The 26,869-nt window shown below is 37.8% G+C and overlaps 1 protein-coding gene across 1 annotated transcript; it reads right to left on the bottom strand.

Annotated features, from left to right (window-relative positions):
* Positions 1 to 818: 818 nt before the first annotated feature.
* Positions 819 to 26,869, bottom strand: LOC122665087 (methionine aminopeptidase 1A-like). Its single transcript, XM_043861153.1, has 18 exons — positions 26,840 to 26,869; positions 26,454 to 26,546; positions 25,850 to 25,900; positions 25,242 to 25,427; positions 23,282 to 23,357; positions 18,672 to 18,719; positions 18,537 to 18,581; positions 16,211 to 16,310; positions 14,484 to 14,535; positions 14,343 to 14,384; positions 14,141 to 14,202; positions 13,946 to 14,044; positions 8,960 to 9,033; positions 8,801 to 8,870; positions 8,595 to 8,660; positions 8,415 to 8,503; positions 989 to 1,080; positions 819 to 939 (listed from the first exon to the last, which is right to left on the bottom strand). Exons 2-17 carry the CDS (start codon positions 26,525 to 26,527, stop codon positions 1,003 to 1,005), a joined length of 1,212 nt encoding a protein of 403 aa, XP_043717088.1. The 5' UTR covers positions 26,528 to 26,546; positions 26,840 to 26,869; the 3' UTR covers positions 819 to 939; positions 989 to 1,002.

Here is a 26,869-nt window from a genome sequence, read left to right as displayed (position 1 = left end):
TGGCCAGTTAGCCTTAAACCTGACACCAATATTGAGGAACCTTGGGCTCTATCTAGGGATGTAAATGAATAGTTAAAATTCGTTTCCATATCCGTTTAGCACTATTCAAATCCGTCCGAAAACTAAACGGATATGAATAGGCTACAGCTATCCGAAAAGCTATATTTACATGTAAACGGATAAATTATCCGATCTGTATCCGTATCCGTATCCATTTCGCACTATCCGAATCCATCCGAAAGCTAATCGGATGCGGAAGCAAATATAGCACTATCCAAGCCAAATCCGATCCGTTTACATCCCTAGTACCTCCATCCACCCACCAAATTTTAACTCCATCCAATTTGCCACATGGCAAAATCCTCCAGAATTCATAGACTAGGAAAACCATTCTCATACCAAAACTTAATCAATAATATCTACAATGAAAAGTTGAGCATCTGCTGAGCCAAGAAGGCGCCCAAGCTAATTGAGAGCCTTCGGGCTGCAATTTGGATAGGCAACAGCTTAACAAAACAAGCCCAGAATCTCAAAAATTATACTAAAGAGTTTTTTAGCTTGCCCTAAAGGGGTGAGGTAAGAGGGGGGAGTTTAGCCATATGAGACTGAAGAGTATAGTTGATAAATCATAGAGTGATCGAGTGAACTTCTCTTGTTCCTTATTATATTGGTGGGCACGGAGTCTAGAATGGCACCTAGGCTGACTGTAAGATGCTTTTCCTCCGGTACTGCAACAAAAAAAACAAGGTCCAGCTAGCTGACCATTTATGCTAAATCCGAAGCACAGATTGAGTTACAGTTAATCCAGAAAATTTGTCTGCTGTAGTAACGCACACCATTGGATAAGTTACAGTTTAAAGAAACTGACTATGCTTCCAAAAGCTCAAAAATAGAGAAAAATGTCATGAAAAATCTCAGAATTATTTAAAAGGCATACAAAACATCATTCTGGATGGTTTCAGTAACATAGCTGAATGAAATAAACATCTAGTTGTTTAACTGTCACACATTTAGCCACGGGAACACTTTGGGTGAACTGGGCAACCGTCCTGTAAGAACTTCAACTCCAGTTTCCGTTACCTGCGTGAAAGATTAGGGAAAGTATAAATAATCAACCATAATCTACATTCATATTTCACATTACAAAAAAATATGGTACCACAATTTACAGACTACAAAAGATGTATGCATTGTCTAGAAAACAGTATCAAAAAGGGGAAAAAGCACCATCGTCCAGAAGCATAAATTGTACTGACTACACAGTTGCCATTCAGTCATTCTGTAGTGGGTCATGTACAGCAGCAGTTTACTAGGCACATATTGAAATGCCTAGTGCAGTAAATCTTCACAGGCCTTTAGCTTGTGGAATAGTATAAACTGCATTTAAACAATTCTTCCTCGAGGGGAAAGATAAATCCGAAACAAGAACATCATTACAGCCCTATGCGTTAGTCAGGGAAGATAAATGTGCAATGGTATAAGGCACAACTGCTTGCATCATAAATTTACATAAGAGAAGTTACGACTGCAGTAATCTTTATTTCACTATGCATTTCAAGAAGGAATTTTGCAGAAAACAATATTCCTGGTACCAGTGCTCGCAACATTTTTGGACTTAAAACAGATAATACTAATTTCCAGGATAATATGAAGGAAAATCATATATTTTCTTAGCCTACCAGTTAAGGAGTCCGACCTCATACAGCTTGGGAAATCCTCAACATAGTTGTGTCATTTTAGTATTTTCGCTAAAATGCATGTTTACAACTTAAGAAAAATGTCTGTAAAGTCCTAACTAACCAATCAAGAAACTAGTTGGACCAAATGATTCACTAACCAGCACAAGAACTTGATATGCTGTGATAGAAAGAACTTTCAAGATATAAGCACATATTAAATGAAAATATTTGTAGATTGAAAGCAAAGGAAAATTAGAAACAGAACCCAAAATACAAAACAAAAAGAAGAGGACGAACATGCAATATTAAGTGGGAAGATAAATTACAACTTTTGGTTGGCCAAATGTCCAAAATTTTAAAAAAAAAGAAGACCAAATGCATTGAACTTTTGGCACAAAAGAAATTTTTTTTTCTACTGCCAAAAAATAGCTAAAAAACTTTGGGCAACCATAATGAAGTAATCCTCATCAAGAAAGTGAGGACACAAGAGCTCCAAAAATGTATAGAATGTCTAGAAACACCTTTTCTTTTTTCCCCTCGTGAAGGGTGGGGGGCAAAGATTTAGCATCCCATGTTCTGCTTTTAAAAGCATGTATATACAATGTTGTTGTAATTTGGGTACAGGGGTATTTTTGTCTTATTCATCCCTAAGGGGTATTCTTGTACTTGTAACTATTCTAGAATTTTCTCTAGTCTATTATAAATAAAGTGGGCAGTGGACATAAAGTCAAGCCATTATTCTTAATTTCATCATGGTATCAGAGCGAGGATCAACTTTGAGATCCGAATCCTAATGCCAAAACTCTCTTTCACCTATCACCACCACCTCACCTCTAGCACCTCCCTTCTCTCGGTGCATCCTTTTTAACACCCATCAGTGGTAACTTCTTCCACTGAGGCTTACTTTTTGGTGAATTCATATTTTTTGATAGATCCCTTTCTCTTTTTTTTTCCCCCCTGAGATCTAAAATTAATTTTCCGGAAACAATTTGATTTGCCTATTTTGGCTATGCTCTTTGTTCTTTTAAGCCTTTCGCTCGAGTCTTTGTTTCCTGACCAGCAACTATGTCGGACATGACCACTAATTTGACTTCTCCAGCCACTTCTAGTGTTCGCGGCTTTCCTTCGTTCCCACTTTGTTCCATTAAATTGGAAGGAACAATTATTTGACATGGTGACCTCACTCTTGCTTCCTTTCTATAGCTTCTTGTGGCTTTTCAGGCTATCTTACTGGGGATGCTACGAAGCCTGGTGATGTTGGTCCTACTCAAAACAAATGGATTTCGAACAACTATCTGGTGATGTCCTACCTTATCAATTCCATGAACCCCACGGGGTTATCTCTTACTGGATTCAGCGGCCAAAATCTGGAAAGCAGCCAAGATACCTACTCTCAAGTGGGCAATGATGCCCAGGTCTATGAGGAAGATCCATGAGATGAAACAGAAAGAGATGACATTATCCCAGTATTTTTTCTGAGTTGCGAGGTATGTGGCAAGAGTTAGACTATTATGAGGATTTCTCTACTTCTTGCACTGTTGATGCCCTGAAGTTCACCAAACAGGTGGACAAGCTTTGTGTGAACATGTTCCTGGCAGGCCTTAATATTGAGCTTGATCAGATTTGGGCTCATGTCCTAAGTCGTGATCCTTTTCCAGCCCTAGAGCAGGCATATGCTATGGTACAATCTGAGGATAGTCACCGTACTGCAATGTTGGCACCAGGATCGCTCAGCACTTTTTTCGGGGTCAGGCACTCCTTCCCATGGCGGGATTCACCGTCAAAGTAATTGTTCTAGTTCTAACAAGGGATCTATTAAATGTGAGTATTATGGGAAGGAATGTCGCACCAAAAAATTTGGCTGCAAGCTACATGGTAGGCCTGCAAATGGCAAAGGTACTGGTTCAGTTCAAACACACCAAACCAAAACTATTGATACTGCTCCCATAGGAGCATCTCTGTCTGTCCGGAGGATTTGATGACTCAAACTCTACCGTCTTCTTACTTCGCCTAGCCCATCTACACCATCGGTTTTTTTGGCTAAATCCCTCTGCCAGTGTCTTCTGATTCCAACTTTGCTCAAACATGTATTTCTATCGGTACCCATTGTCTCTCTTGCATCCAATTCCTTGGATTATCGACTCAAGGGCCACCAGTCATATGACTGGTCCCTCCCATTCAGTTTTTGAGTATTTTCCTGGTTCATGTAAGGATAAAGTTCGGGTTGCTAACAGTTCTCTGCCCTCTATTTCTGGGAAGGGATCTATCAAATGCTCTTCTATACTCTCTTTATCTTCTGTTTTGCATGTTCCCAATTTTGCCATTAATCTTCTCTCCATTAGTAGTCTCACTACGGATTTAAATTGTAAAGTAACCTTTTTTCCAGGACTGGGTCACGGGGCAAACGATTGACAGTAGTAAAGTAGTTAAATGGCTTATACTTGCTTGATTCTACAGACTCATTTTCTCCAGCATTGACATCGCAAGCTCCACTTGGTTCCTCTGAAGTTGCCTTAGCCGATTTATATAAGTGGCATCACCGTTTGGGTCACCTACCTTTTGGAACTTTAGCCAAGATTTTACTGATTTATTTATAAAGTACAATCCAAACCATTTTTTCTGGTGCTTGTATCTTTGCCAAGCAAACTCGTTTGGCTTATTCCTCTTCCGATAATAGAAGTTTAGCAACTTTTCATTTAATTCATTTTAATGTATGGGACCCTGCCCGATGTGTTTGTGTTACTGGGTACCTTCGTACCAATGGTCTGTCACTTTTATTGATTGTCATACAAGAGTCACTTGGATTTATTTCTTGCGTCAAAAAAGTGAAGTTTTTTGCTGTTTAAGATTTTCCATCAGATGATTCAAACCCGGTTTGATGCAAAAAGCAAGATCCTTCGCACAGATAATAGACGAGAATATCTGGATGGGTCCTTTCAGTTGTATCTAGGTGATCATGGAATACTCCATCAGACGAGTTGTGTTGACACCCCAACATAGAACGGTGTGGTCGAACGAAAGAATCGACACATTTTGGAGGTGGTTTGGTCCTTGATGTTTTAGATTAACGTTCAATGCGCCCTCGAAGGTTTTTGGTTGTGTGTGCTTTGCTCATAATCATCACCCGCATGGCAAGCTTGATCCATGTGGTATCCGTTGTATCTTCCTTGGATATTCAACAACTTAGAAAGGATACAAATGCTATCATCCACCCTCTCGCCATGTGTTTCTCCATGGATGTGGTGTTCCATGAGACTGAAGCATATTTTTTTTACTGTAGCACCTCTTCAGGGGTGTCCTCTTCACAGGAAGATGTGCTTCTCATTGCTCCAAAGCCAGATTTGGTTCAAGACACAGTTCAGGAAGAAGACAATGATATGGCTTTGGGCCAGGGGGAGCCCATGGCTTTTGTCCAAGAAAAGACCGAAAAGTCCACGGTTCCAATAAAGGTCTTTGTTCGCTCCAAGTCCAAACGGCAGCAAAATGAAGCAACCACTACCACTATGCCACTCCAATTGTCACCTCCACACAGTTTCCATTTGGTGAGTCTATTCCTCCTAGTATTTCTATTTCTGACCCTACACTTGATTTGCCTATTGCCATTCGTAAACCTGTTAGAACTTGCACTCGACATCCCACTTCCAATGTTGTCTCTTATGATTCTCTTCCACCCTCTTTTCGTGCATTTGTTTCTTCCTTGTCATCAGTTCCTATTCCTAAACATTAGCAGGAAGCTTTGGCCGATCCTAAATGGAAGGCTACTATGTGGCAGAGATGAGGGCACTTGGAAAAAATGAGACATGGGACTTAGTCACTCTTCCTCCGGGGAAAAAACTTGTGGGCTGCAAGTGGGTGTTTACTATGAAACAGAAGATGGATGGTACAGTTGACAGATACAAGGCTCGGTTAGTTGCCAAGGGATTTACTCAGACATTTGGCATAGACTATCAGGAGACATTTGCTTTAATGACCAAGTTGAATACTATTCAAGTGAGTCTCTCATGTGCAATCAACTTGGGGTGGGAATTGTAGCAACTAGACATAAAAAATGCATTTCTACATGGGGAACTCGAAGAGGAAGTGTACATGGATGTTCCTTTTGGTTTCTTTACTCAACAAACCCATGGTAAGGTATGCAAATTAAAAACGAGTGTTATATGAACTGAAGTGATCTCCTCAAGTGTGGTTTGGGCGCTTCCATAAAGCCATGGTGTCTGTGGGATACAAACAGAGTAATGTTGATCATACTATGTTCATCAAGAAGAATGGTGAGCTGATTACTGTCCTCATTATATATGTTGATGACATAGTGGTTACAGGAAGTGACATTGATGAGAGAGCTCGACTGAAGACTAACCTGGGAACCGAATTTGAGATTAAAGACCTAGGAAAGCTATGATACTTCCTTGGGATTGAGGTTGCACGGTCAAATCAGGGTATCTTCCTTTCTCAACGGAAGTATACACTTAACCTTTTGTCTGACACTAAGATGTTGGGGTGCAAACCTTCAGATACCCCTCTTGAGGCATATTCCCATCTGAAGCAAAAAAAGATGGTGAACCAATGGATAAAGGGGGTTATCAGAGATTGGTTGGAAGATTGATTTATCTCTTTCACACTAGGTCAAATATTGTGTTTGTTGTCAGCATGATGAGTGAGTACATGCATGATCCATACTAGGGATACTTGGAAATTGTGTATCAGATCCTGAGATGGATAAAGTCTGTTCTTGGTCGAGGGGTTCTCTTTTCTCCTCACGATCATCTGCTTATTGAAGTTTAATGCTAATTGGGCTGGTTCCCCTGACAATAGACAATCCACCTCCGGATACTGTACTTTGGTTGGTGGAAAACTAGTCATTTGGCGAAGCAAGGAGCAGGCAATAGTTGCTCGTTCTAGTACAGAGGCTGAGTTTAGGGCTATGGCCCACGGCATTTGTGAACTCCTCTAGCTCAAGGTACTTCTTCAGGACCTGTGTGTTCCTGTTCAGCTTCCCATGCAGCTCTTTTGAGATGGCAAATCCGCCATTAGCATTGCGCACAACCTAGTTCAACATGATCGGACGAAGCATATTGAGATCGATCGTCACTTCATCAAGGAGAAGTTGAACAAGGCATCATTTGTATCCCTTTTATTACCCCTCCGCAAAGCAGGTGGCTGATGTGTTTACCAAGGGATTATCTAGTAAAGTTTTTCATCCAATTATTTCCAAGTTGGGCATGATTGATATCTATGTACCAACTTGAGGGGGAGTGTTATAATTTGGGTGCAGTGGTATTTTTGTCTTATTTATCCCTAAGGGGTATTCTTGTACTTGTACCTATTCTAGAATGTTCTCTAGTCTATTATAAATAAAGTGGGACTGTGGACATAAAGTCAAGCCATTATTCTTAATTTTATCAGGTGTGAAACAGGAATAGGTATTTATACCCGACCCCAGTGGGCAAAAATTTGGCAATTTGGAGTTATTCCCAAAGCTTAAATTGTTTCTTTGGCGGTGTTGTGCCAATATCCTCACTGTCAACAGAAACCTATCTCTTTGGAAGCTATATCCTTCCCCTACATGTTCTCTTTGCTCTTCGGCAGAGGAATCGGTTGTTCATGCACTTTTCCTTCGTCCCCAAGCTGCGGCTTGCTGCCTTGCTTCTCCTCTTCGTCTTGAGGTCCATTTTTTTCTTCGATTCCAGTTTCAATATTTGATAGGTTTTTCCACACCCTTGCTATTTCTGCCCCTAACACCCAAAACATTTCCATTTTCTTTGGGCATCATTTCGGTGGAAAAGTGGGAAAACCAGAAACCAAGCCATTTTTAACCATTGAGATCCTCATTGGTTGGCAGTGCACAATGGAGGCTTTTAGGAGAACAGTTGAGGACAATCACATTGGACTTCTTCCCAAATTTCTGGTTCCTGAGGCTATTCCTCCACCACTCTCTTCCATTGCCTCTCCTGTTCCGCCTCATCACATTAGCATCTACTCTGATGGTTCTTGGCTCTCTCAGAATTGTCAACATGGTAGGGGAGTGGTTATCAGATTTAGCTGCTTGGGAGAGTTCATTGCAGCTAAGTGTTTCTATTGTTTGGATTTTCTGGTTTTCTGCTTTAGCTATGGAAGCAGAGGTCATCGGTGATGCCCTCTTTCTGGCCCATGCCCTGCATCTTCAGCACTTGTCTATATTCTCTTGATTGAAAGCTAATTATTGTTAGCCTTAACAACTCTTCTGGAATGTTGGACTGGGCCACAGAGGCTATTGTGGAAGATATTGGACTTTTGGTTTCTTATTTTTCTCATGTTTACTTTTCTTTTGTTTCTCGCTCCTTCACCAAGAAAGCCCACTTTTTGGCTTCAGGTGCTTCATAGTTGAAGCTCTCTCGTGTTTGGTGGGTAATGCTCACCTGTATGTCTACTTGATCCTGTTGTACTTTTCCATGGGAGACTAAAGTAACTTTGTTTCAGTTGACCCCCCCCTCCAAAAAAAATATATATATATTATGGTACAAACCTCCTGCTCACTAGAGACCTATATGCAGACCTATGATGGAACCAGCGAACTCACTCAAGTCTTTATGGCAAATGTTTAAGTGATCGAGAACACAATTGCCAAAACCAAGCAATCAAAAGAGAATTGATATTCATCTAAAAACAGCCAGATGACCATTACAACTAGCCTTCTGATAGCAGCCATTTAGAATGTGGTGCATGACAAAGGGGAAAAACCACAATATGCTTAGTTACCAGAAGAGTATGTTCAAATTGAGCACTGCGTTTGCCATCTGCTGTAACAGCTGTCCATCCATCAGGCCACAACCGATCACGCCAAACTCCTAAGAAGAAAGCCCTTTTAGTATGTGTTATGCAGGTTAGGAACATCCACTTAGAAAGCGAGCAGTTTTCCAATGGATTTCTAAAAGATACCTGCATTTATCATGGGCTCAATTGTGAAGGTCTGCCCGGCTTTCATCACGCCAACCGCTTTATTTTCTGACTGGGTTTAGGTTAGCAACAAATAAATAAAAGCAACGACTGCATGAGCTAAAGAGACCTTGAGTGTGCTAAAGAAGAATTCACAAAAGACAATGGTTAAAACAATAAATTTGAAAAAGCTATGTTTCTGAGGATACTTCCATAATGAGGAATATTTGGGGCACAGTGAAACAGCTCCCCAATACCATGACCGCAGTATGATTTCACCTATTTTTACAAGATTCATGGAAAAAATTAGTATGAAAATTATCATCCATTTCAACAAAATTTATTCTAAAATGCAGATACCACATTACCACAGATAATCCAGACATTGAAGCATGCCGATTAATAACTTCGCCAACTTCACGAAATCGCACCCCAGGTTTAACTGAGATTTGAAAAGAAATACAAAACTTTGTAATCTACTTGGATTTCCAATAAAGACATACTTCAGAGAACGTCCCCGAGCAATGGAGACTAGATGAACATTTCTCAAAAATGAATATATTCTGTGCAGCAATTATGAAGTAGGAAAAATTAAGAATAAATGTATCAGAAGTTAAAAAATGATCCATCAACAAGTGATTTCACATTTAACAAATGCCTCACATTTAGGCAAATCACCCCATCTCAGATCCAAGCACACAGCCATCCCACATATGTAACCATACTATTCTCATTAGAGGATCTCCATTCAATCTGTCTCGGTGATGCCTACAACATATGGACCTCCTTCCCTATTTATTTAGGCAAGAGGACTCTTTTTCTCCAAGAAAAAGAACTATGCGTTTATACTTATTTGAACAAATTACCAAATAAGGGACTCCCATTAGTCATCAATATATGGGACCATTATTCCACCCCACAAAAAAGAGAGCTAGAAGTTCAATGCAAAAAACTCATTCAATCTTCAATTAATATGACCTTTATAAAATTTGAAAGAAAAAAAAAGTTGTAATATCTAATTGTTTCCAACAACAACTTGGAGCTAAGGGCTCATGATTAAGTTTTAAGTAAATCAAATACTATCCAAGTCGATGCTATAGTTGACACTTTCTCTTCCCCCACCCCCCTCTCCTCCTCCCTTCCCACCACCTACGGCAGGCCCAGTCCAAAAATTGGCCTTATTTTGCTAGCACTTAGTTATGGGCTTTTGTTTTTAGCGTTTTTACTTGTAACAGGTCCAATTACAATGCCCAAAATTTTAGACACATAGGAGGTACATGAGATTAGTATTTTAAATTAAGTGTGTAACAATTATCAGAGATGCAGAGAACTGAGAAGAGAAGAAGAGATGGGAGAAAGAGGAGCGAAGGGGTGGCAGTCCAGAGAGTATGGCTCGAACTTACAGTCCCCCCCCCCCACAGTGCCTTTATTTATATATAGAGAAAGGATTCCTAAACCTACAAGGAACCATAAAATAGAAACATAGTTTCAATAGGAAATCAAACTAGGACTAGAACTTAGACTAACTAGGATGGACTCTAATTACAAACATAAAGGGAGATATATAGGAAGTAGGTATCTCGATTCATTTTAACACTCCCCCTCAAGCTGGAGCGACAAAATCACCTAGACCCAGCTTGGAACAATTTCATCAAAAAGAAGGTCTAAATAGCGGTTTGGTAAACATATCACCAAGTTGGTTAGTAGTCGAAACAAACGGAGTAAAAACCACCTTCTTCATAACAGCATCCCGAACAAAGTGACAGTCATCTTCAATGTGCTTGGTCCTCTCATGAAACATTGGATTACTCGCAATATAAATAGCAGCTCAATTATCACAAAACATCTTCATAAGTTGAGTGATAGGGAACCCTGACTCCTAAAGCAATGATTTTATCCACACTAACTCAGTTGTAGTATGTGCCATTGCCGAATACTCAGTCTCAACACTAGATCTAGCAACAGTAATTTGTTTCCTGTTTTTCTAGGTGACTAAATTTCCACTCACAAAGGTACAATAACCAGTAGTAGAACGACTATCATCATAAGCACCAGCCCAATCAGCATCAGAAAACCCAACCAGATTAACATTTCGAATAGGTCAATGAATAAGAACTTTGCCAAGTACACCTTTTAGGGAACATAACACACAGAAAACAGCATCCCAATGAATTTTCTTTGGTGTTTGCAAAAACTGAATAATAACTCCAACAGCAAAGTGATGTAGATAAGTCACCTAAAGGGTTTATTTTATGGAAAATAAGCTTTGGGATGGGTCATATATGTATTGGGACTTTGATCACATGGGTTTACCCTGTAATTGACGTACCCACAGCTCTGATACCAAATAATGCAAAACTAGAACAATGGGATCTCAAAAGACAACCAAGAGACACATTGGTTGGAGGAGAATGATGAGATCTCAAAAGATAACCAAAAGAAATCATCCCACCAAGTAATAACCTGTTGAAGCAGCAATGATCTTGATGTGGTAATTTTCAAGAAATCGATGTGACAATCACTGAAAAGAAATCCTAGCAGCTTGTAGCAATCTTGAGATCGCTTTGAACAAAATTAGGGTTTGGATTCAAAAACCGATGGAAGGGAATGGGGAAAGGTGGTGTTGGCAATCTCACCCATCCTATCTCGGGATTTTCACAAAGGCTCAAGCCAATATTTCATTAATCAAATTCGTGTACAATGCTGACCTCCCGTACAAACTTATATAGAAGACTCAAAAATAGACTTAGACACTAAAAAAGACAGGTCTAACCCAATCCCTAACCAATAAGGCAACCTAAATTGACTAGGAAAGTGAAATAATAAAGAAAATAGACTCTAACTAAACTAATGAAGCAAATCCCGTTTTCCTACTTTCTACCCATATTTTAGGCTCATTACATTGGCCACTTACAAGGTAAACCCATGGGATCAAAGTCCCAATACATAAATGACCCAATCCAAAGCTTATTTTCAATAAAATAAACCCTTTAGTTGACTTATCTACATCAATTCTCCCTTGCATGAAAAAAAAATTGTAATCGAAATTTGCAATATGGAGGAATCAACTTTGCGTGGTGAACATCTGTCTTCAAACCATAATAGTACTCAGGCAGCTCGTGGATGTTAGGAATGTAATCTTCAAGGCATGGAAATTTATCTACAAAGAACTCGAGTGGCATGACGAACTCAATGTGTTCAACTTCCAAATCAGCAGTCATGTCCATGAGGTCTTCTATAGTTGTGCCTTCAACCTTCTCTACTTCAAACTCTTCAATGTACGCCTCGACATTCGAAACATCAAAGACTGACTCTTCCATTACGACAGAAATTGTTGGAACTTCAACATTAACCTCATACATGTCAATGTTATCATCCAGGGTGTCTTCACACTCTTCTCCTTCAAGGGCAGCATTAATAGCCTAATCATCATCAAGTTGTGGTTCACACACCACCATCTTTGGAATGGATTCAATGGCTACAGTCACTGAGTTTGCCTTCTTTTGTTTCTCTTGTTCGCCTCTATGGTCATTTGGAGTGGGCTGATGTGGAGACAGTGAATTAACATGTCGTGAGTCGTGACATCATATCTTGATACATGGTCAAAGGTTGCTTCAGCGACTTCACATCATCAATCATATGCTTGACCATCAATCAATTGTTGAATTATAACTTGATCTCCTGTAGGGTTAGTACTTGGAGAAGCCATAGTTTTGATACCAAATAATGTAAGACTAGAACCAGAACAGGTCTAATCCCAGGCAGGATCAAATAGAAGATCTCCAAAGAACAAGAAAGAGAGTAAAGGGATCTCAAAATTGGTTGGAGAAGAATGATGATATCTCAAAAGATAACCAAAAGAAAGAATCCCACAAAATTAATAACCTGTTGAAGCCATTGGAGCTGCAGTTGAATGATATTGTAGATGTAAAGAAACTCTCAGAAGCTCGTACACTCTTGAACTCAATTTAACAGAAATTAGGGTTTGAAATCAAGAACCAATGGAAGGGGATGGGGGAATGGAATGGGGAAAGGTGGGGTTGGCTATCTCAGCCTGGGCATCTCACCTTGGGTATCTTAAGATTTTCACAAAGGCTCAAGCTAAAATTTCATTAATAAAATTCGTGTACAATGCTGGCCTCCCTTACAAACTTATATAGAAGACTCAAAAATAGACTTTGACACTAAAAAGGAAAGGTCTTAACCCAATCCCTAACTAATAAGGTAACCTAAATTGACTAGGAAAGTAAGATAATAAAGAAAACAGTCAAAATAGGACTCTTAACTAAACTAATGAAGCAAATCCCGTTTTTCTACTTTTTACCCATGTTTTAGGCTCATTAAATTGGCAAATTACGAGGTAAACCCGTGGGATCAAAGTCCCAATACATATATGACCCAACCCAAAGCTTATTTTCAATAAAATAAACCCTTTAGGTGACTTGTCTACATCAAAGACAACCTGAATGATTGCATCAAGCTTTTTTTTTTTTTTTTTTTTTTTTTTTGGCAACGATGTGTGCGTCTGAACTGTAAATCTTCCCCAAACTAAAAAACGCCATCTTTTTTGGTATTAGTATATGTAATAAACCTCATCCTTCATACATAATCAATTGAATGCACCTTTTCATCATACTTTGTTCCCCTTTTTATACATGATATATTTTACATACTACTTATCCATAGCATTTTATGCTTCAAAACTATATTTCGCATGTATTCTAAGTATTTCCATATGTTTCTAACCAATTTCCATGTGTATAACGTATCTTCTGTCTCTCCGATACATTACGATATGACACGTCTCTTAAAATCAGTCTTCCGATACAATACTCGATAGTCGATACCGATACAATAAACCTTGTTCCTACAATTCCTTCCTTCGCTCACACTTTCCTTTTCTAGTGAATCTTTGCATTTTCAATCCCACACAAAGTAAGCAATCTAACCATGCAAGCAGGCATACCCCTAAAAATGGTCAAATCCATTGTTATCTGGTTTTTCATGGAAATGGTGGCTGGTTTCTCTTACAAAAGTAAGACCATCAAATAAAGTTGAGTGGTGAAACAGGATTTGTATAGCAAACTCGATTGAACTGGGTCTGGGATCAAGTAAGTTGAGTTAATTTGGTGCATGGCACCTCTCAGGTAATAATTGTTTCAGAAACTAACCACATTTCCAAACTTAGGCATATGTTTTGGCTTAAATTATCTTCTAACCTACCGCTGGAAACGAGAGTTGAGAATCAGTGTGACTAATGGATATTGGCAATGTAAGGATGATATTATATAACTGATTAGTAAGTAACTCGAGAAGTTTATGAATAAAAGTATAACGGAGAATACAACTTGTACCCATGGATATCGCTTTGTCCAAGCACTCATAAGTACTTTGGACCAGATGCTGAGATGCTTCATCAACATTCCCCACAAAATACGTCTCATTAAGATCACCTGCACATTGCTCAATCAATTTACACTTTACTGAGCTTCCTAGGACATATTTGCACAATGCAGTTGAAGCATAATGTTTATCATAAAGTTTCTCACCATGGACACCTTTATAGTAGACAGTCACATCAACATTCACAATATCCCCATCCTCTAATCTCCTAAAGGATAATTACACAAAGGAGAAAAGTTAAAAGAGGCAGCATATAAAGCATAGGCTAAGAAAACAGAGTTTAGGTTCAGTTGGAAATAGGAAAAAATTATATTGAATTCAAAAAACAGTAGCGAATATAATATACACCTCGCATCTGGGATCCCATGGCAGATAACTTCATTAACTGACCTGTAAGTGACAAAAACAGAATAGTCCATAAGGTAAACTACACCTTCCTTTGGTACCAAATCAAAAATTGGACAAGATATATGCCGAAGAAATACCTACGTGCAGCAAGACTTTGGGAAGAAATGATAATTTAGTGGAGATGGATAAGCTCCTGCAACAGAAAGAGATACAACAACCAGTTAGTAACACAACCATTGCAGAGCAGTAGTTTCAAGCACACAGATCGTGCCATACAAAGATACTGTCAACATTAACTGCACAGTTATGACAGAAAATACCAGGAGACTATGTTTTGTTTTCTCAAAATTTATTTGTCAATCATGAGCATCTGAAGAAAACGGTCGCCTGGTAACTGTGAATCTGTGTGTGTTTGTGTCAGTGTGTGTGTGCGCGCACGCACGTATGCATGTGCATGTGCATGAAGTTGAGTTTTGACATACTATTCCACCAGCCATGGGCAAGGACCTCTCTTTTGAGTTCTAAAATCTAGACAAGTATCTCTTTTCTGAAATCCTCAACCACCTCAGACGCATATGGCAGTGTACAAAAATCCAATATCAGTACATACTCCGTCCAGTAACTTTCCTGGATTTATTTACCTGTGTCTTTCCCTCCATCAACCTCAAGAGAGATTAGAGAAGATTGGAATTAGTTTCCACACATTGTGTCTTCGTGATTATCCTTCCTCTAGGAAAACCAGTCTGTAGCACGCCTGAAATCTCTCATTTTGAAACAATGAAGAGTCTACACCCTGACAAGGAAATGCTCCATGTAAATATCTTCACTGTTGTGGGAGAGCCTTTAAGGCCCAATTATTTTATCAGTCAATTGTGAAAACTTCTGCAGCCCCATCTTTAAAAAATCTCGAATGTACATCAGTATGATATAGAAACTAAATTCAGGAGCCTTTGTAGCAAGTAAGCACAATCCTTGATCTCCTTCTCCCATGCAGCATGAACTGCTGAAACATGAGTTCATATTTCCTTCATTCTGCTCTGTACTTTGTACTCTGGAAGCTATACACTCCAATGGATGGCCGGTTGCCTTGAATCCGAAGTTATGCAGCCCCAAAACAAGAGGTTTATTCCCCTTTATTCTAAGTCTACGATATGTAAGCCACACAGCTTCCTATCTTCCTCCCAAAATCAAATACCTGTGCTCTGTCACATGCTAAAGCTATCTGGGACAGAAAATCACTGCAGAATTCATGTTCTTCTAGCAGTACAGAGCAAATGTAATGTTCTTAAATCCCAAATCTGACAACTGAACCCATCTAAATTACTAATGTCATAAACTTCGGTTAAAAAAAATTCTGTGGTCTGTGTTTGGACCCCCCCCCCTTTCTCCATGTCTGATAAGTAATGATTTCATAGTTGTTTCTAGGCAACGCCTAGGCGTCCAGGTGCCTTGGTCGCCTAGCTTCCAGGCCCCCTCCAACACCTTGGGTCGCCTAGATGCAGTGACAACTATGATTTTATTAAACAAAAAGAAATCCTCCAAGAAATTATACAACAACATAAGGAACTGAAACCCTGGACCGAAAAAAAAACTACATGATTTGGGAAGGCCCCAAGTACAAAGTCGGTCCAATCAGCCTCACTTTAACTAACTCATCAGCCAGACAGTTTGCCCATCTCATCCTCCAAGAAATTATGCAGGCCAAATGCAAAAGAAACACCACAACTAAACATTTTACACTTTTTGGTCTTCTCTTTTTTTTCTTTAATCCATTCTGCAAAGCTTATGCTACTGCCTACTAGTCCTTTAAAATTAAATATGGGGATGTATCAAAAACAAATTCAGCCAAACAATGCTTGACAACTAACCAGCAGCAATTGTTGCCTCATAGACCACCTCATCAATTTCATCAGTTGTCACACCAGGTCGAATTACACGAGCACCCGCATCCAAAACCTCCCTTGCAATCTGGGGATAATAATCAATAGCAAATATGTCTAAAAATAATATAACCCGAAGAAAAGCCAAGAATAAAAGAAATACTACATTCCCAAGTGTCAATGGGTGAGTTTATAGTTATGCGAAGAAATAAATGATGCCTTCCATATCACATTGATAAAAACTAAGGGTATCGATATGGACCGGATCCGACCTGCTAAAACCCGAAATCAGGACCATCCCATTAATAAACGGGACAGTTCTGGGTTCAGATTTTGGGATCGTTAATAAATGGAATGGGACAGTTCTAGAGCGGCTTTCCCAGCGGTTCCAGAACAAAACGACTAATTAGGAACCGGCTGGAACCGGAACCGCCAGGACCCATTAAAAGGCAAATATTTGGTGCTTGTGATTTGGAAGTGTGGAATTTTGGATTTATTTGTATGCTTAGGAATGGATATTTCCTCTTTAAGTATTTGGTTGTATGCTTATGAACGGATATTTGAATGTCTGTATGCTTAGAAATTGATATTTGATTATTTGGATGCTTCAAAACATATATTTTATTAATTGGGTCCAGCTGAATGTTACCAACCTTCCCCGGTGGTAAGGAGCATAACAGGTAGCACCCATGGAGTCGCAGGGGGCAGCAGTGGAATGGGGCAACGAGGTCAGGGGGCTGCAGGAGATCGACACCGTTGGCAATGGGGATGCGGGTTCTCTGAAGGTTCATGGAAGGGGGAGGTGATGTGGCAGTGGTGAGCAACGACAGCATCAAGATTCAAGTGAAGAAAGGCAATATTATTTTGCAAATATACCCTTCATATCTAACTGTTTGGGATTTCAAGTGGAAATTCAAGAGTTATGAAGAAATGGCTTTTTTGACCCCAAAGCCATTGACAACATGACAAAAAACAAGGCAATTGAACTTGGGTTTCAACTCAATTTATCACCAGCAAAGAGTTGCTTCTTTCTTTCTTTCTTTCTTTTTTTGTTTGGGAGGGGGGGGGGGGGTTGAGTAAGGCAGAGAAGAGTTGAAGGCAAATCAGGGCACCAAGGTTTGAATTTTAAGAGATCTCTGTTTCAAGAAAATCAAGACAGCTAAGAAAACGTTGAGAAGACAACTGACTGACTATACAATGTATGCGGGTTGCAAGTTTATGAGACATGAAATCAATGCACACCATTTGATATGGGATCATACAAGACATTAGGGTCTTTTATACCCGACAAGCAAATTTGAAAAAGTTGTCGTGATCTCATTTTGAAAATTGAAATACACAACGAAGCATTGGATACAATTCCCGTCTGGTTTTTTTGGAAATTTCTGCAAAGTGAGTATTCCAAATTTCCAATTCTTTATTAATTTCTTACTGCTTCTCAAAAGTAAAAACGGAAGAATAAAATGCAACTCAACCACTACAGGTTTCAGCTACCAATGTGTAAGAGAAAAAGTGGGAAAGGAAAGGAAAGGAAAGGGCAGCTTTTTTACTCTTCTTCTTGGGTTGAGGCCGAGGGGAGGGGTTCATATTTTTAGGATATTTTGCCTTTCTTAGTGTGTGGTACTGTAGCCAGAAAACTAAATAATCCCTCTCTATATGATGCAAAGCATGGATTGTGTAGATAGCTATCAATTTTAAACCCAAAATATCCTTTTTTTATTATGGATTGTAATTTTTTTCAAATCCGAGTCCAAAACAAGTGCTGCTGACGGGTATCACCCCCCACCTTTTTCAGACATTAACTTTCAAGTGGACTCTCTCCAAATCTGATCTGTGTCCAAAATGCATGAAAAGCCATAACATGGCTGCCAAGAAGAAAAATATTAACCATAATTTTTTGACAAATTAGCCCCCTTCTTGAAACATTTTAGCAGAGTCCCCACACCCATCTGCATTTTTGAACACGAGTGTATCCTAAGTTTAGGCAGACAAATGGATCCGAATTTTTGACACATACCAATACCCAATCTCATGTAACATAGCTCTCTAGTATGCATACGTAGATGTAGAGGCCAGGCATGGTTGTGCAGGAGCTTCAATATTAGAACTTATTATGAAATAGCACTGTTGGGTATCGAGTGTAGCAAACGTATAGATGATGTTTAACAACAACATCAAATAAGTAGATAATTCTATAAAATTCAGATTTATAACTATGATCTGTAAAAATATGCAAAGTTACACCTTTTTTTCTTGATAAACACAGAACAAGAATAACCTTATGCAGAAAACGTTCTACACAGTAAGGACTTACTCGGCACGTTTCTCTCATTCTCTCAATCTGCTCCGGAGTTTTGATCTTCAAAGGTAATCATGCCAAAATAAAACAAACACTTATTTCCCACTCAACATTCAACATAAATGATTCAGGAGCCATTCTCAAGCTTACCTCCACAACACGTTGCAGATCACTACTGGGCTCAATTTTTGGGATTCCCTGGCCAAAAAAATAAAATTAGTCATATCTGAAATAATAAAATAAACACAATGAATCCTGTTAAACTAATACCAAGCATAATAGGAATACATGTACTAGACTAGTTACAACCCTGCTAAGAGCTAACGCGAGCAGTAACTGAACACAACATATATATCATATATGCTGTTTAGGCTGTCCCTCACAGCTCTGTACAGCCTAGTCTTCTTGATTAATCAAAAAGAAGGAAGAGAGAGAAGAACCAACCAGAATACCATGAGCAACAAATAAAATGTTCAGCATGTACAAACTATGGTAGTATTTTCTTTTTGAAAAGACTCTGATAGTGTGGTATAAAATATCATAAATATATCCCTAATGCATTTTTCCTTTTTTGTATGGATAAGTGATGGGACATCAAAAAGTTCAAACATTGGGAAGATATCCCAAAATATCACGAGTCTTTAGAAAGTTTTGATATACCAGAGACATACTGGGTCAAGTACATAAAACATTTCCCAAATCTCTGTAATAGTTGAAATGCATGGAAACTTTTGCATAAAAAGGCTCCTCGAGCTTGAAGGAACCTGAAACTTTTCTTCCCCTTCAAGATGTTGATTCTACACTCCTCTAATTCCATAGCAAATCCTTTCTGGGAATGTGTCCTGAGTCAATAAAGAGCATCCCAGTGCATGAGGCTCCCGCTACCACAGGGTCTGGGAAGGGCAAATGTCCTGACTCAATCCAGTCCTAAAATTCTTCAGGGTTTTTTCGAAAGGGAATTGTATCACATTTTTTCCTCATAATTTAGGTTTTACTCATTTTATGACAAGAAAATTGGTTAATTATACCAAAGTAATCTACCCCTAGTAGCTTTATAGCTTTATTTGTATTTTGGTCAAAAGAATTTAAACTTGAAAATTTTTATTTTAGTTATCAAGTATTTGTGCAACATGACAGATACGATAGTCGTGAAATTATTTGAAAGGCTGAGTTGAGCGGAATGACAAGGATCCATGTACCCAACCCCATTTAGTTGGGATAAGGCTGAGTTGTTGTTGTTGTGAATGACAACATTAACCCAGCCTGAGACCATATGTTCTCTGGGTTGACATGATGCAATAGCCGTATTCTGAACCTTCGGATTATCTCCATGTTCATGAACCTGTAAAGAACTACTGGACATGACAAAATTATTTTGGATTTTAATGAATTCATGACTTAATGCCAGTTTGGCCAGCTTATTGTTGTCCCTAACTTCTTAAATCATCTTACTTATAAAAGCCAATTCATTTGGCCAAAGTATGATGGGTTTCTAGAGGCCTAAGAGTACTAGGTTCAGAAATCCAATGAAACAAGAATCGCAGTGACAGGTTTAGAAACCAGAATTCAAGAGATTTATAATAACAGATAATTCAAGACTCTGATTTAACTCAGAAGGTGGTCGAAGGAAAATTATATGGAGAAGAATAACTCCTAAAGATCCTATTAGAATCTGAAGGTCAATGAAACTGTGCAAAGACTTAAGCAAACTTTACAACATTCAAGGCTCTGATTTAAATCAGAAGGTGGTAGAAGGAAAATTATATGGAGCAGAATAACTCCTAAAGATCTGATTAAAATCTGATGGTCATATCTGGAATTATGGAGGTATCCTATTAGTAATAGGACACTTGAAACAGGTTTCCAGAATTGCATAACGATTGCAGGACTTTAAGAACTTGAATAAAAAAGGGCGTACCCAGTGCACGAGGCTCCCGCCATTGCGGGGTCTGGGGAGGGCCACTTGGTCACAATGGAGCAACCTTTACCGTTGCACTTTAAGAACTTGAATCAATGATCAAAAGGGATTTAAAACAGTAACAAAATTCAGCAATGGTATTAGAATATTAATCTGAAACCGAAAAATCAAATATGATCTTAGAATAAGATAAAACTAAGAATCCAACTTGAAGTAGGGTTCTAAGAAAACAACAAGATCAAAATTTTAAACCGTAGGTGTGTCTAGAATGTAATCTGATTGCCAAATATGAAATCAAATTTGAAATCTCAGATGTAGCTATAAAAAAACTGAAATTCCAGGAAGTAGTATGCATAAGAACAGAATAGAAACTTAAAAAATACTAATATGATAAGATGGTGGATAAGATGAAGAAGTATGTAAGAAAGATGGATATGAACAAAGCATCTCACCTGAAACTTGATTGGAATCCCACCAATCCATGATGGGACTGCATCTCACAGAACATAGAGGCAGCAAAAGCCGATTTTATTCAATCGCAAAATCATATGGAGCTTTATGGTTCTTAAATCAATATATAGAAACTAAAAGTGAACTTACAATAGGAAAGAAATAGGGAACTCTATCTATAATAGGAATAAGTGTCTCTTATAATTAAAACTTTACCTTAACTAAATGGAATAGGTGTCCCATGTGATTAAAACTCTATCCAATACAGGAATAGGAGTTCCAGTCATACAAGACTCTATACTATCCTTAACAACTAAGGAAAGGACAATTACTTGATGAAATTAAACACTCAAACTAACCTAATACAGTAAAATACCGTATTTCTACCTCCTACTCATATTTTAGGACCATTAAAGTGGATATTACAAAGAGAACTCCTTGGACTGAACATATATATAACCCAACCACAAGACTTATTTCCACTAAAATAAGCCAATTCTGTGTTTTATCTGTATCAAAATATTTCCCATCATTTATCAACTGAAATTTAACTAGGCTAGTTCATCGTAAAATCTTTTTCAGTCATAACCAGACGACAGGTGAGACATGCGCACATGCTGCTGTTCTGATTTAAAATTTTGGTTATTTTCCTTCTTTCAGCCCATTCTGATCCTTTTCAGTCTAAAAGTTAACTAGGTTAGTTCATCGAAAAATTGAAATGGTCTTAATGAAAAAGCCCGTCTCAAACTGGCCTGGACCAATTCGACGGTTTTCAGGCGTTTCAAGATTTTATTGGGCCTATTAAAGTTAAACTGAACCAGATAAGGCTTAATTCTTCCATACTTCATTTTTTCTAATTTGTAATTATTATTTTTTATACTTACCAGATTGTTTCACCAAAGTATGTACCAAGAATGCCAAAAGTTAATTGTTTTGAAGGTGAACCAAAATGATCGACGAATCAAATTTCACAAGCTTATAATTATTCGATTCTCTCCCCCCCCCCCCCTTGTAGAGTCTTAGCTATGTAGACGAGGTGGTTAGTCAATAAATATAACAAAGCAGAATCAAGATCAAATATTTTTTAAAAACACATAAAATACAGAGCACAAAAAATGTGACTTCTTGTTGAATAGCATGCACCCAAATTCATTTATTCCTACTCCTCGAATCCTTTATGTACTTACAACCATAGTTGTCATGGCATATCGACCACCGATATGAATGATGTAAGAATATCGACCGATATGGCCTCCATGTCGTCGCCATGGCGACAACATGGACGCCATACCACGACATATGGCCATATCGGGCGACATGGTTATTTCAAATTATAAAATTTAATTTTTTAACAATAATTTTTTTTAACCATTTTTTACTTTAATGCTTTTTCCTTAACATAAAAAAAATTAAAAAAACATCAAACAGAAAACACTTATACACAATCACATATTCACATCAGCAATTTTTTTTTTTTATTTAGATGGGTTGTTTATTAGCTTTATTCACTCAATATAAATTACGTTCTTGTAAGTGTTTGTTTGTTTCTTTTGTTACTTTTGTAGTCACTTTCATATGAATCATATCTCAACTCTCATGATTTTTCAGCTTTATTATCAGCAAGACTATTGCTATCAATTATTTGATAATCCATGATTTCATATACACTAATGGATATTACACTTTCATGAATTAAACCATAGTAGATTAGTAGTACACTTTCATGTTAATTTTTTATGTTATAGGGTATATATTATAGCATACTAAATGACATTAAAAATAGAGAAAATAAAACATGGTCGATATGATCGCCGACATGTCGATATATCGACATGACACCCCTCCACCGACTTGGATCGCCGTGACGACGTGACAACTATGCTTACAACCATATGTACATTAAAGTAAAAGAAAGATGCAAACAAATGACAGCATTACAAAAAGCAAAGCACAAATACAGCAGGAAGCGCAATAGCAAATTGCTAACTCCAAGTTAAACCATATGTAATGTAGTCAATACCTAGTCCATGAATATATGGGTACTAATTGACTCTGCTAATCAACTAGTCAAGAAAATCTGACTACCAATAAACTGGAATGTATATGAAAAAGCCTAGTCGATTGGTTAGCCAGTAACTAGTTAATACATTAACTAGACTGATGCAAGCATGCTTTTTTTTATTATTCTCTAAATTTACACTGGCAATCTTCATCATTCCCACTCTCCGTTACCCCATATTGGCAACATTATCTTCCACTTTGATAATTCCAGTAATACATTCCTATCCCCCATGCAGTATTTCCACCATACCAAAATTTTATAACTTGCTATGATCTCCTGAAAAATCACAAACAAGAGCTACTACTTTACATGTGATTAAAAATGACTCACATCAATTGTCCAGTCTGGTTTGTCAATATGAGCAGGTACACTACGCCGTTTTGATATAGGATACGGCCTTAGGGTCCTGAAAATGAACATAATCGAAATTTTGGTCTCAAATTGTCATCAAAAAAGCAAATGTTCATTGAATAATAGAACAGAAGCACAAAAAACGAAATGGTAGAAAATACTTTTCATTATACGGAGAAAAAGGGTTAAAAAGAAAAAAAAAATAATAAAAACCTAAAAGCCAATATAGAAACAATGAATTTCATGCTTTACTAAAAACACCTAACTCGCTGATTAGTGATTCTTTATGATGGCATGAATTGAATGAGTGAGAAGAGAGCATTTTGTGGACAAATATTCTTGGCACCCATATGGGAGTCTAGAGAGCAACAAGCTTTTGACATTTCAGAACAGTATGTGAACAAGTTGGACTAATGTTGGATTAATGTAGACCAGTCCACAAGAGGATTGCAAACTTCAGGTCCAGCAACAGTAAATACTTCTATTGGTTCTCAGATTTGCAAGAAATTTCAGAACAATAAAATAAAAAAACAAGAAAACGAAGAAGGGAAGAAGAAGATAGGGTAGACTATCTCAGACTCAGGTCTCTCACCCACGGCCTCTCACCGTATTTTGGTCCCTCACCAATGGCATCTCAACATACTCTCTCACAGAGCAAAAGCACAAAGCTATGTTTTTTTTTTTTTTTGTTTCTCATTCTCATTAATCAAATTCGTGTACAAGGCAGTAGCCCCTTACAAAATTATATAGAAGACTCAAAAACAAAGTTGCCCATTACAAATAAAACCCATGGAATCAAAGGCCCAACACTTTGTTTGACCAATTTATCATTAAATCATTTCAAAATATCTACTTTTAACTCCACCACCTTATCCTATAAGCTCACCGTTCTTACGATTCAGCGAAATGAGACACATATCCATGACAACTAATCTATGTTGTGTAGTTAAGCTATCCCCGAGTATAATCGCATAATCCTTACATAACAACCTATAGAACCTTCTAGTTTGAAAGAAATCTTTTTGGCTACAATGAGGCCCACTTTTGAAGGTAACTAAATGCTCCTCTCTTTTTTCAAAGTATGTGTTTACAATGCATAAACATAAGCCACAGAAAAATCCAAAACTGAAGTCCCCTCCTCATTCCTCTCCAAAACCATATCCTCAAAATTAATATCAACAACCTCTTTCTCCAACACAAACTTGATAAATATGATCCTATCACCAAATCTTTCAACATCCACCACATCATTCTTTAAATCTTTATCCACTACTATGCCCACTCCATTTCTATTATTTGCATCCCCTTATACCAAAGTTTAAAGCCATCTAACTCCTTTGCTTTTTTACCCTTCCATCTAGTTTCTTGAATACAAACTATGTTCATCCTTCTTCTCCTCATAACATCTATCAATTCTAGATATAATGGACTCATATAATACCTATTTGCCTATATGTATCAAATAGGCAACACACATAAGTTTGAAATGTAATCAACTATTAGAATGCTTCTAATACCCTCACAATGAAAAATAATTGACTATGATTTGTCTCCAAAACTTGTAAGATCTGTAAATGATCCTTTATCAACAGAATTTCCTATAAATAGCTTCTCCAACCCAGCTAAATCTAGGCCCATGTTAGACAGCTAGTACAATCATGGCATCCCAGAAAATAAGAACAGTTCAACTGTGATACATTACTACAAATCTGTAAGTAGAAAATTGCATCACAATACAGGAAGGAATTTATCTATTTTCAAGAAAATGGATAATGTAACAGAATCTTATAGACATGCATTTCATCATACACAATAAAGAAACTGACAAAATCACAAATTGGAAAATTGTAGATCATCCAACTCAAGCAATTAATAAGAACAACCGTAGTGTTAATAACACATTCATACAAAAAGGCAAATAGCAATCCTTGAGAATTACCCTGTCCAATCAAAATGTGGTAGTTTTTCCGTACGAGCCTGGCCTTTCTTTAAGCAATATAGCCAACCTTCATTAGGTAAGGTTAAAATTTGTTCCTCTGGGGTACCTGCACTAAATGCGGACAACTTTGCTTTCAAGTGCACCGACTTATGAGAACTCCATGATGCCTTGAAACAATCCTGAGTGCTGACAACCCCACACAATGGCAGAATTAATGAAAAGAGATATTGGATAATCACTCAGAAAACTTCAAAGTTAAAACTCAAATCTTTCTTAAATCAGAGATTACACAAGGAAATGGAGAAAAAGGTTGTATGGAAAGGATGTTAATAGGAAAAGCTCCCCAAACAAGTCTTCTCCCAAAATCGAAAAATTCTAATTAATTTGCAGGTTGTAATAATTAAGAACAGACATTGGAACAAACTCTCTCTCATGCCTTCAAGAGATTCTTCATCTGTATTGTCTTACTAAAGACATTACTTAATGGTGGGGCATCAGATTTGCATTTTTTCTCTCATTGTTTACTCATATAGTTCGATGACTTATTTTGAATCCATACATTCAAATACTGAGTTCATTCAGAAAAAAACTAGGAAACGGTTACAAACCAGAATGCAGCACCTTCACGAGGAAGCTTCAATTCCACACACTTAGGACACCTGCATACAAGAGTGAAAATTACAAAAGAGGAAGCACAACAGGGTACACTTTCATGTCAAATTGATGTTAATGTGTGACAATATTCGGCAGGATTATATGGAAAGTCCAAAGCTTGTGGTTTTCATCCTATAATTTGTATGTTCTTCCTTGGCCTCTTTTGGGAGTGGAATATTATAGGCAAGGGGGTGATTGATGGGTCCAGCTGGGAAGTCAACAAGGACTGGAACTGAAATTTAATCAAATAAGAGCTCACAAGAGAAGGAAAATTGAAAACAAAACTAAGGTGAAAGGCAATACTCACTTAATTTGCAGAGAAAGCACTCACGCATTAAAAAATCATTCCAAAATCCAAAAATCAATAAAACATGTAAATTGAACCTAAATATTGACAGCCAAACACCAACATGCCCATTATTTCAAAACCTGCAAGTTGCCACCCCAACCCCAAAAAAAAAAAATTTCTCTGCACTTTCAGTGATCATACAGATTCCACATTCAACTCCATAACAAGAAGAAGCCGGAAACACTCTTTAGAGGAATAGAAACACATACTGAAGTTGAGCCGGCTTGCCACACCGCATACAAGATATCGTCGAATCAGCCCGCTCATTCGAAGCTCCGTCCATTGAAGCAAATTTTCAGTGTCTAACAAACAACCGTAACATCCGATATTTAAAATAAAAATAAAAAATAGAACCAAAATGGATCAGTATTATTCAACATTTCCACCAGAGAAGGGACAAGATTAAATGTATTCTAATTAAATCTGGATTCCATTTTCTTCGACAAATTTTCAATTGATTGGCAAGGATGGATACTCAAACCTGAACTACGAAACTATTACAAAGGAATGAAAGTACATAAACCTCGTTTCATATACTGAGTGAAAGTGATAAAGAAAAAAAAAATCTTTGAATCTAATGAGGTTTGCTAGTCACCTGTGGAACGAAGATTTGTCTCCAAGACGA

Source organism: Telopea speciosissima, chromosome 6 (assembly GCF_018873765.1).
Source record: "Telopea speciosissima isolate NSW1024214 ecotype Mountain lineage chromosome 6, Tspe_v1, whole genome shotgun sequence".
NCBI lineage: Eukaryota > Viridiplantae > Streptophyta > Magnoliopsida > Proteales > Proteaceae > Telopea > Telopea speciosissima.
The sequence above is the reverse complement of the archived record's forward strand: the minus strand, read 5'-3'. Positions and strand labels throughout refer to the sequence as shown.

What these genes read in the sequence shown, in the direction of transcription:
- LOC122665087 (XM_043861153.1), bottom strand. Translation starts at nt 26,527, where the DNA reads ATGGACGGAGCTTCGAATGAGCGGGCTGATTCGACGATATCTTGTATG. An exon ending in CATGGGATCCCAGATGCGAG is followed by an intron (nt 14,203 to 14,342) that starts GTGTATATTATA and finishes ATTATCCTTTAG; the next exon opens with GAGATTAGAGGATGGGGATA. An exon ending in TGAGCCCATGATAAATGCAG is followed by an intron (nt 8,504 to 8,594) that starts GTATCTTTTAGA and finishes CTTTCTTCTTAG; the next exon opens with GAGTTTGGCGTGATCGGTTG.